The 12,500-nt window shown below is 39.4% G+C and overlaps 1 protein-coding gene across 1 annotated transcript in view; it reads left to right on the forward strand.

The window, feature by feature from the left end:
* Nucleotides 1-6,018: 6,018 nt before the first annotated feature.
* The window catches only part of LOC125030610 (IDLSRF-like peptide), an 89,909-nt gene continuing 83,427 nt past the window's right edge, over nt 6,019-12,500 (forward strand). The window contains exon 1 of the mRNA XM_047620759.1: nt 6,019-6,043. Coding sequence (XP_047476715.1) covers nt 6,034-6,043 — 10 coding nt within the window. The 5' untranslated portion in view covers nt 6,019-6,033. The remainder of the gene's footprint in view (nt 6,044-12,500) is intronic.

Raw genomic sequence — 12,500 nt, forward strand, 5'->3', positions numbered from 1 at the left:
TTTCGGGCTAACTTTGGGGGGGGGGGGGCGGCTTCAGTATCTTTACATAATCATTAGCATGACGACCATCATTAACACTGTCATTTTCATCGTCATAATCATTATCATTATTGTTGCTGTTATTATCATCCTCATTTTATTATTATTATTATTATTATTATTATTATTATTATTATTATTATTACTATTACGATTACTATTTTTATCATTATTATCATTATTATCATTATTATTATTATTATCATTATTATTATAATTATTATTATTGTTATTATTATTACTATCATTATTATTACTACTACTACTACTACTACTACTACTGTTACTATTATTGTTATGATTGTTATTATTGTTATTATTATCATTATTATCACTATCATCATCATTATTACTATTATTATTATTACTATTATTATTATTACTGTCGTTGTTGTTGCTCTTATTATTACTACCATTATTATCATTATTATCATTATTACTTTTGTTGTTGTTGCTGTTGTTGTCATTATCATCTTCATCATTAGCATCATTACCATTATTACTGTTGTTATCGTCGGTAATTTTGTTATTACCGTTATTACTATAATAGAGAACCAGACAAGCAAACGTCAGACAGAGAAACACGCAAAAAAACGATGATGATGATGATGATGATGATGATGATGATGATGATGATGATGATGATGATGATGATGATGATGATGATGATGATGATGATGATGATGATGATGATGACAATAACAATAACAACAATAATAGGACATTATAAATAAACAATAATAAAAATCATAAATAAACAATAATAATTATTATAAATAAACAATTATAATAATAATTATTACAAATAAACAAAAATAATAACAATATCCCCAACCACAACACACACTAAAAACAAAGAAACATCTACAGCAAACCCCATTTTTCACTCTGCCTTTCTCTCCCCGTCGCTTGGTCAACGTAACAATATATATTACCTGTCCGAGTCACTCACCTGCGGCTTCGTTGATACAATTTACGACGAGGGAGGTGAGAGAAGGGGAGGGGAGGGAGGGAGAGGGAAATATGTATATATAATATGATATAATATTATATTATATATATAAATATATACAAATACATATATGTAATATATATATGTATATATATAATAAAACTGCATAGCTTTACTATTTTTTTTTCGGGAGAATGAAGAGTGGAAGTGTTTTTGGAATCCTACGACAATATATTTTTGTTTTGTATTTTCTGTTGTGTTGGTGTTTTGGACATTTTGCTGTCACATATCACCGACTTTTCTCTTTTCAATATTTTCGCTACAGTGGCATCTTGGGAACGATTTTCCTAGATATTATTTTTCTTCTTCTCCTTCTTGCTCTTCTTTCTCCTCCTTCTCTTCTTCTTCTTCTTCTTCTTCTTCTTCTTCTTCTTCTTCTTCTTCTTCTTCTTCTTCTTCGTCTTCGTCTTCGTCTTCTTCTTCTTCTTCTTCTTCTTCTTCTTCTTCTTCTTCTTCTTCTTCTTCTTCTTCTTCCTCTGCTGCTCCTCGCTGTTTCCTTACGCTGGTATTTTAGAAATTATTTTGTCATGTAACTATTCTTACAATTATTATCTTTTTTTTATCATTTATTGATTTTGTTACAATTTCCGTTTTCTTTTATTTGGTTTGCTGATCACTATTACAAGGAAAATGGTTGAGTTGAGAGCACGGATATTTGTAGAAATAATAGAGGTGGGTGGGTCAATATTAGTATTACCATGGGGTTGTTTTAGTGTTTTCTTAAGCCAAATGTTTTTTTTTTTTTACATCGTTAATCATGTTTACTTTCTTATTTTCTTTTTCCTTTTTTCTATATTGGTTTATGTACCCAAAACTTAATTTGAAAATACAAGACAATTAAAACACGAAGGAATAAAAACAGATTTAAAAATAAAACGGATTTTAAATATTAAATATGAAAATAAATAACCATTACACAGTTTGAAAAAAAAAAAAAAAAAAAAAAAAACGAAACAGAAAATATATATAATACGCACATTTTCCTAAACCAAGATTTATGAATCAAGCGAGCGATCAGCCAAAAGCAAAGACTTTATACAAACAAACTGTAACGGTTTGTTTGTCCTCTTGTTTGCCCCGACCAAACGAAGGTCCTTCCCCCCCCCCCCCCCCCCCAAAGTGTTTCTTTGTTGACAGTCAATAGTCCAGAGTATAGGCGTCTCTGAAGTGATCTTAAAACATGGTATCACTCTCGTCTCTGTATATGAAGAAGGTGAGATGTTGGAAGGGTAAAAGAGATTGGAGATCGGGAGAGGCAGGAGGAAGAGGAGGAGGTGTAGGTGGAAGAGGAGGAGGAGGAAGAGGAGGAAGAGAGGAAAGAGACGAAAAAGAATGAGAAAAGAACAAGGCGAAAAGAAACTTACCAACAACCAAATAAACACAGTTCCCAAGAGGGTGATAAAGTTAGGAGATACTTAGACAATAAAAGGAAAGAATAATTCTTGTCCTCTCGTCTTTATCCTCCCTCTATTTAACTTCTGCTTGAGAGTATTAACATCCTTGTATACTCGAGTCCCCCCCGGCGAAAGGATTAGGTAGATAACAAGGACTTTCTGGCCGAATCCCCTAATCCAGGAGGCTTAGGGAGAGGGCGAAAGTTTGGACATAAAGGGGTAAAGGGAGGAAGATAAGACGCGTCCTGTTAAGGGAGATCTGGCAGGCGTATGATCTGACACTCGCCAGATCTGACATCAGGAAGATCCAGGACCCCGTGAGAGATCTGACACCCGTAAGAGAGCTGACAAATGCAAGAGCTGACACCCGGAAGAGATCTGACACCCGTGAGAGATCTGACACCCGTAAGAGAGCTGACAAATGCAAGAGCTGACACCCGGAAGAGATCTGACACCCGTAAGAGAACTGACACCCATATGAGAGCTGACACCCGCTAGATCTGACACCCGTAATATCTGGCATCCACGATATAGGAATAAGAATTTTGATAGGAATGATAATTTTGATAGGAATGATAATTTTGATACCGGCAATTTTTGAAGCCCTGACAGCCGCAAATCTTGACACCAGTAGGAGCTGACACCGAAAAGATCTAACCTCGCCAACATCTGACACGTGCAAGATCTGACACCACGGAAACGAGGATAAAGCTAGAATAAAAAAAAAAAGGAATATTAAGAAATAAGAAAAGAGAAGAGGCGTGAGAGAAGAGAAGAGATTTTTTGCCGCAAAGAAGTTAGGAGAAAAGGAAGAAAATAAAGAACTACAGATATGAGATGAGAAATATTTAGCGAGAAGGAAAGTCTGATGAAAGAGAGACGAGGAAAAAGAGAAAGAGAAGGAGAGACACTAATGACCGGAGAAGAAGCTATACATACATAACAAAAATTGATACGAAAAAAAAATAGAAAGCAGAAGAGAGAGACACATTTTGCGTAAAGAAAAGTCAGGCTACAGCTTAAGACTAGCGACATAAAACAAGAAAAGAGAGAAGAAAACAAGACAAAATGAGGCAAAGTTTGATAATTTTCTTGAAGTCTTGAGAATCCAACATTCAGGGAGACTAACCCCCACCCCCCACCCCCTCAAAAATAGATAAATAAATAAATATACATATATATATACACTGTATTTGTGCCTATGTGTATACATGTCTATAGATATATCAATAGATTGATAGGTAGACAGATATAGAGATAGATGTAGATGTAAATAGAGATGTAGGTGTATGTAAAAGAATAGATAAATTAATAAATAAAAATACATATATATACTGTAATTGTGCTTCTATGTACACGTGTCTATAGATATATCGATAGATAGATAGGTAGATAGATATAGATATAGATGTAGATGTAAATATAAACATATATGTATAGGAATATAGGAATAAGTATACAGATTAAGATATAGAAATAAATATAGACACTGATACAAAAATGAACATCAAATAAACCAACGAGAGAGAACAAGCAGACAAATATTTATGACAAGACGAATAAAAAAAAAAGTTAAAACAAAGGAAGGTCTGAGCGAGTCAATGAATCCCGAAAAAGCAATGCTTCCTTCCGCTCGGGTCAACACAGAACGCGAGATATTTGGTCGATGCTAGAGAGGAAAAATAGGTGTTGTGTTTTGGAGATACCTGGCACTGCAAGGTCAGATGCCTGTCAGAGAGATGGCACCGGTAAGATCTGACACCTGTAAGGGTTGACAGCCGCACGATCTGTAAGGGTTGACACCGGTTAGATATTAGATCTGTGAGGGTAGATATCGGTAAGATATGACACGTGTAAAGGTTGACACTGGTATGATCTGACATCTATAAGGGTTGACACCGATGAGATATGACACCTGTAAGGGTTGACAGCCGTAAGATTTGACACCAGTATGGAAGATAACAAGATCTGACACCTGCAAGGGTTGACACCGGTAAGATCTGACACCCGCAGAATGGTGGAAAAGAAATGTAAACTTATCAGTGAGCCAGAATTTCGAGTTGTTAATATTGTTATATAGAGAGTTAGGGATGCGTTCTTGTAAACATATACAAAGATTCATATACGCCCTATATGTACACACAGTATATATTGTGGTAATATTTCTCTTATTTTCCTTATTTCATTAGACTCATCAGCACTTCCATTTTGTTTTCTCTCTCTCTCTCTTTCTCTTTGAGCCAATTGCATCTCATATATTTTTTTCCTAATGTGTCTGGTTATATACTTCTCTCTCTCTCTCTCTCTCTCTCTCTCTCTCTCTCTCTCTCTCTCTCTCTCTCTCTCTCTCTCTCTCTCTCTCTCTCTCTCTCTCTCTCTGTCTCTCTTGATTCAGTAAATATTTTCTTTCTTCCTCGCTGTCAATAACATCCTAATAGCATCTTCATTCTTTTATATTTTTCCTTTGAAATTTGAGTTCAGTTAATCATAACTGACATCACCATGAACTTTTTTTTATTGTTACCTGATGTTCATTTCCCTCTGCTGTGCATTTCATTCATCTAAACGTAATATTAGATTATGTTTCCGTTTGTTTTATTTACGTTAGCGATATACCAAATATAAAGTGTCATTCTCAATATATATTACTTATTCCCGTTTGATATATACTATAGTTCTGTGCATATTTGCATAATAAATAAGGTGGCTTTTTGCATATAACATTATATATTACCATGATATCTGCTATGATTTACTAAATCTCTTTGTTCATGCAAATTTCTTACATCGGACCATACCTAAAATCGAAAAGACACATTTTTTTTCTGTTATTCGAATGGAAGCTTACGTTATTATGCACTCAGTGTACTCAAGCTTAATATAACGATGATTTTTTCCCCCTTCCCTGTTCGTTCTGTATAACATTTACTTAGGCTCAAATGAATCTCATGGACTAACAAAAAAAAAATCACTATATAAACCATTTCCCTTTGTATAAACTACTGAAATTTAAAAAAAAAAAAAAATCTTCCTTTCTGTATTAGCTTTACCACCAAAGCTCAGTATAAAACCTTTGATATGATAACGATTTTCCTCATTTCCGTATCAAATGTACCCCAGAGAGAAAGATAATTATTTTACTCTCAAAACATCTCACGAAATAACAAAGATTTCCCTGTACCTAATATACCCTGAAAAAAGCCTCCGGTTTGTCACAGATATATACAATATACGATCTCATTGTATCATATAATACCAATAATTAACGTAATATTTAATCACATATAATAACATTAATCAAGTAACATAACATCTAACCAAATAATATAATATTAATAATTAAGTATAATATATAATACATAATATAATATCTAATACATAATATAATATCTAATACATAATATAATATCTAATACATAATATAATACCTAATACACAATATACTTATCTCATACATAACACAAAAATCTAATGCATAATGTATCCAGTACAAGCTCCCAATTAACCCAAGCTCTTGTCTTTACAGGTGAGGGCCCCGAACGTGTAAGCGGACCGTACCTCCTCTACTTGTTAAACTCTCCGTCAGACATGCATGCAGGTATGTTTGCTGGTCCGTCACTTGTCTGTGTTACTGTGTGACTAACTGGTGATTCATAACTAGCATCATTCCCTTAGGTAAATGTTACATAGGACTGACATAATGTCTCGTTGAGTAACCTTGGTATTGAAACTGCATCATGAGCTATATATATATTTTAAAAAAGTATATAACAGAGCATGTGAATGATTACCCAAAAAAAAATAATTGGTGATGTTGAATTAATACAGTCTTGTTTAGATTACATGTCCGTTTTTCATCTCATTTTATGACAATGACGTAATGATGGTTCATGTTTTGCCTTGTTGATTTTGTGGATAGAGAAAAGCACAAAAAAACGCTGTTAAAACGTGCAGTTTCTTCAATGTATTTAGTTAAATAGCTTTGACAGTAATAATTTTTGTCAGTCACCTTATTACTTCAGTTGCTCGATTGTTTCCTCATTATGAATATTTGATAACTGTGATTATATCATTGATTCCTGTCATATGCACACATTACACGCCACGCACCTCTATGGCGACACCTCGTCACACAACATAACCATATACTCATTATAGGCTCCCCATATTCAGTTCGTTATATAACCACTAGATTATTTTTGTTAATTATGTAGTACGAGTAAGTTGTAATTATGTGATGTCGTGTGACCGACGGAGGAAAACAATGAACGTGGAAACAAGAAATATCGAACATATACTCATTTCCTATATTTATTTATTTATTTAACATGAACGCTATTGTAACATATGAAGATATGACGGACAAATGTGATTAATTCATTATTAGCAATTATCGTTTACTTATCGCCCTTGTCCGATATTTGACTAAGAAATCATTGCATTAACACGCAAACGAAAGACATTTTAATTTTGTCCTCTCTCTTTCTTTTTAACACTAATATCCTCGTATTTACCCGTCGCTATATTCCGTATCCATAACAATCCAACCAATAGGAAGAAAAAAACCCCACTTAGGCTCAGATCTCAAACTAGGCCTCGTTCCGCGCATGTAACAAGCGCCTATTATGAGGGAGTGATTGGATCCTATTTATTCATGAGTGAGCGAAGAGCCGGAGCCGGGAACTGGCTGAGCGCTGGTGTGTGGTTATACACGGTCTTTGGGCGGTGATGGCCGGGAGAAAAGGAAATGCTTTGTTGTTTTGTTATACTGGGGAATGTGATATGGTGTATCCTATCGCATTATAGAGGGATATGCATTCATAGGGGTTGATGTATATTGGAGCATACTGTATCTATGTAAAGGTTTATGTTGTGTTATATTAGACTATCGTATTAAAATTATATTGTATTTAGAGTTTCATATTATGCTGCGTTATATTATGTATCGGTATACTGTAATTTTTTTTCCTAAATGTTTCAATATGTTTGACTGTAAAACATTATACTAGACCATATAACATACCATTTTATTTTCATCTATGTTGTGTAACGGTATAATGCGCATTATACAGAACACATTCTAAATCGTGTTATATCCTTATGATCTATCACAAAGTATAGCTCTAAATCCTATTCCAACTTACTGCACCTTAATTTCTTAATTACATACTTATATAGATTAGATACGTTTGCTCTACCTCACTATATTTGCCGAAATAATACTTACGTGCATTAAGTACTTACTCTGATCAAGTACACCATACACATGATATCACGTAACCTACACTTAATAATCTCCTGCATATAGACACTCGATAAGATTCTGGAGTGATTCCTAAAGGAGAGAGAGGGGGGGAAGGCAAGAGAGAGAGAATGAGAGAGAGAGAATAAGAGAGAGAAAGAGAGAAAGAGAGAGAGAGAGAGAGAGAGAGAGAGAGAGAGAGAGAGAGAGAGAGAGAGAGAGAGAGAGAGAGAGAGAGAGAGAGAGAGAGAGAGAGAAGAGAGAGAGAGAAGAGAGAGAGAGAAACAGACAGACAGACAGAAAGACAGACAGACAGACAGACAGACAGACAGACAGACAGACAGACAGACAGACAGACAGACAGACAGACAGACAGACAGACAATAGAGAGAGAGAGAGACAGAGAGAGAGAGAGAGAGAGAGAGAGAGAGAGAGAGAGAGAGAGAGAGAGAGAGAGAGAGAGAGAGAGAGAGAGAGAGAGAGAGAAGAGAGATAGAAGAGAGAGAGAGGGGGGGGGGGGAGTGGAAAAGTGCGTGGAAGAGGAGCTGGGGGAGAGAGAGGGAAGACAGATGGAAGAGGAAGGAAAGGAGGAGGAGAGGGGAAAGAAGGGGAAATGGTGAGAGAGAGAGAGAGAGAGAGAGAGAGAGAGAGAGAGAGAGAGAGAGAGAGAGAGAGAGAGAGAGAGAGAGAGAGAGAGAGAAAGAGAGAGAGAAAGAGAGGGAGAGAGAGAGAGAGAGAGAGAGAGAGAGAGAGAGAGAGAGAGAGAGAGAGAGAGAGAGAGAGAGAGAGAGAGAGAGAGAGAGAGAGATGGAGGAGAGAGAGGAGGAGAAGACGAGGAAGAGGAGTTAGGGGAGAGAGAGTGAGTAGAGATAGAGGAGACAGAAAAGAAAATGGAGAGAAGGAGGAGGTGGAAAAGAGAGAGGCAGAGAGAAATAAGGGGGGAGGAGAAAGAGGAGCTGGGAGAAGTAGAGGAAGAGAGATAGACAGGGAGGAAGGAGTAAGGGAAGAAGAATAGAAAGGTGGTGATGATCATGGAGAAGTGGGGAGACGGAGAGAGAAAAAGAGAAAGAGAGAGAAAGAGAGGGGGAGAAAAAAAAAAGAGAGAGAGGAGAGAGAGGAGGAAGAGAGAGAAGAGAAAGAGAAAGAGAAGAGAGAGAAAAAAATAAAAAGGTCCCTACTCAAAATCCCAAGACAAGACACAGGTTTCAAAAACCAAAGAAAAAGAAAAAAGCCCAAACATAAAGAAAAAACGGGCCCACAAAGGTTAAAAACCAAATGGGACCGGGAAGAAAAAAAAAAACTTTCCCATCAAGACCAAAACCCCCAAAAGAACTTGTAAAACCGACGTTTCCAAACCCCCCTACAGAAACCCCTTCGTACTACTCTCGCTCCTTAAACAAAAAGGGGTCTGTTAATTGGGGTCATAGGGTGGTCACCTCTACCTCTCTCGGGCCCCGGGGGAGGCTTGACGATAATTTGATAAATAATGCTTTCCTAGGGTTTTGGGGGGTAATTGTTAGGGGGCCCCGGGTGTATTTTTGAGATAAATCTTGTTCTTTTTCATTACGAGGTTTTTAAAAAAGGAAATACAACAAGTTTTCCAGGCTTATATGTAAGTGTGTGTGTTTAAAGACACATATGACTCACATGTGTTTAGATAGATAAAACAATGGATAAATAGCTAAATAAATAAAAGATAGTTTAATAACGGAGAAAGAAGAGGAGAGAGAAAGGAGAGGGAGAGGGGGAAAGAGAGAGAGAGAGGGGAGGGGAGAAGAGGAGAGAGAGGAGAGAGAGAGAGAGAGAAGGAAAACTAGAGAAACAGATAGGGGAGGGGAGAGAGAGAGAGAAGAGAGAAAAGAGAGGGGGAGAGGGGGAAAAGAGAGAGAGAGAGAGAAGGGGAGAGAGGAAGGGGGAGAGAGGGGAAGAGACAGAAAAGGGAGAAAAACGAAGACGAAAGAGAAAAAAAGAGGAGGGGAGAAAAGAGAGAGAGAGAAAAAGAGAGAGAGAGAGAGGGGGAGAGAAAAGAGAGAGAGAAAAGAGAAAAAGGAGAAAAAAAATCACGAAGGAAACCCGAACAAGCAAAAAACCCCCCAGAAAAAGAAATTTAACCCTCTTTAAAACGAAACGAAAATAAAACAAAATCACTTCCCCCCACCTATGAACACAAACCCAAAAAAGGGGTTTTGTGAAAGGGCTCGGAAGCGCAAAGCAAGAACCAGTGTCATTTGTTTTAAATTCTCTGTATGTCAATTTCCCTTCTCTATTATATCTCATTGCTTTTTTTTTCTGTCTGCCCTGTCTGTCTTCTTCTTCTGTATCTCCTTCTTTCCCTCTCTCTCGTCTCTCTTTCCTTTTCCTTCCTCTCCCCCTCCCCTTTTTCTTCCCTCCTCCCCTCCCTCTCCTCTCTCGTCTCTCGCACACCACTTGACATGCATCACTTTACTATGACGCGGAAATAAGCTACAATATATGTGAGAACGGACTTACTGAGATCGGATCGCCATTGCGTCTCATAACAACAGACAATCGATCCATATGGCCCTCTACACCTCAAGCCTCTTCCCCTCGACCTCGAGCATCACTCTTCTCAGTTCACTTCTGAATCTCCCTCTCACCTCTCGCCCAGCTCTGCACCTGACTCCCAGAACACCTCTCACCTCTCTCATCCTCACTCTCCCTTAAGGCCATAGGCCCGCTAACCCTCAGGTCGCATCCTACTCTCTTCCATCTCACCTCTCGATTCGATAATCCGCATCCTCACATCTTGGCCTTCTCTCACATGCTCGAGCAAGTCACAGCATGCCATCTTCTGGACAAGTGCCATCGCATCCTCCAATCTCCAATCACCCTCCATCTATATCTCCATCGTCAATCACATCTGGAGAAGACTCCAAATCCCACCCAAGCACTCCATGGGCTTAATGCTCGCAGCGATCTTGCTACCAGCAAGTGGGAGTCGCATCTGATGCCCAAAGCGTTCGAGATACTGAGGCGTCTCACATGAATACCCGCGCGACTGTCGAATATCATAGAATCTCGTGGAGTTTCTCCATCACAGACCGTCTTCTGGGAGGGCAGCTCATACGCTCCATCCCAATCTCCAACTCCGATCTTTCTCCATTCTCCATCTCCAACTCGATCTGCATCTCGCACAGCTCCATCTTCGGGCATCGCAATAAAACGGTGACCACTAGCCATCGTCGTCTTCATGCTCTCTAAGCGTAACTGATCTCTGGATGCATACTTCTCTTGCATCTCATCTTCTTTTGCTCTCAACGTATAAAACTCCATCTTCCTTCTCATCTTCTCGCATACACATCCTTTCCTCTACCCCTCTTCACCCTCACGCAAAGATCCTCACGCCTTCTTACTGTCCCATCCTCCTCTCCCTCTCCTCTCTAGCGCTCTAACTCACCTCTACCAAATCTTCTCCACCCTTATCCTCCAACCTCAACCTTTGTTTACACCCTCACCCTCACCCTCACGATTTATCCTCAAAATCCAACCCTAACACCCAAAGCAAACAACACCACACCTCCAAATTCGAAAAAACGAACCAAAAAACGGAACCCATCGACCCTCAAAGGGAGGTGTAGCTACATTCAAAAAGCTCAAACAAAATAGCATATAATAATCCGACTCACTGACAGAAAAAAATGAAGCCTGCCCCATCAAAAAAACAACGTCCATCAGAATCCAACGAACACAACCCAAAAACACCAACTAATTCGCAGCACCTCAGAGACGAGACACACCTCACCAGACGCATCGTCAACCCCTACCCAAACAGCCCCCCTCTCATAGACACTCCAACCCACCCACGCCACCTACCCCCCCGCACCTTTCTTCATCCCCAGACCCCTACACCTCAACCTAAACACCGATCACCTCCCATCAGATTCAAAATGCACACGTGAACCACTCGAGAATGAGATTTCAAACTCGAGAGCGTCGAGGGACGGAAGACCGGCGCACCGATCTAGTAACCTTCTCTTTAAGGAAGAACCAACACACAAACTAGCACAACTAAAAACTACCATCAGACACCACGCAATCACGCTATGCGCACCCCTCAGCAAACTCCCAAGCGACCCTCACACCCATCACGCAAACATCACACACACTCAGGAAATATTACGGCCTCATACACGTGGCGAAAGACCCTCAAGAAAACACCCTCAATTACCCCTCAAGGACACCCTCACCTCAACTCACCCGCAACGACCTCAACACACGACCACCCTCACACCTCAAGCGACTACTAACTCACCTCAACAATGACGGCAATAAACACCCTCACGGAGGGAGGAGTCGAAACAATCTCACCCACGTCATCACAACTTCCACAGACGGATACACGAACTTAACCCCTCACGACAAAATCAAGCAAACCACTCAACATCAAGAAAACACGACGAATACCGCTCAGTGAGATCGACCACCTACAAAACACACATCGAAACCCATCTCAGAAAAAACCCTCACCCTCGAAACCCCTCACACACATCCAAACCCTCACCCTCCACGCCATCACCTCTCACACTCGCACCTCACCATCTCCACCCTCACCCTCTCACCCTCACCCCCTCACTACCCCACAACTCTATCGCCAAACCCCCAACCCCTCACCTCTCCCAACACCCCCACCCCTCCGCTCACCCCTCTCCTTCTCCCTCCTCCTCACCTTCCTCCCTCTCCCCTCTCCCTCTCGAGGCCCTCACCCACAACCCCTCACCCTCCCCCCCACCACCATTCAGCCTACACATCTATCTCCGAGCGTAGAGATACACACAAACATAAAATACACCCT

The sequence above is a fragment of the Penaeus chinensis genome, chromosome 11 (assembly GCF_019202785.1).
Source record: "Penaeus chinensis breed Huanghai No. 1 chromosome 11, ASM1920278v2, whole genome shotgun sequence".
In the NCBI taxonomy this organism is placed as follows: domain Eukaryota; kingdom Metazoa; phylum Arthropoda; class Malacostraca; order Decapoda; family Penaeidae; genus Penaeus; species Penaeus chinensis.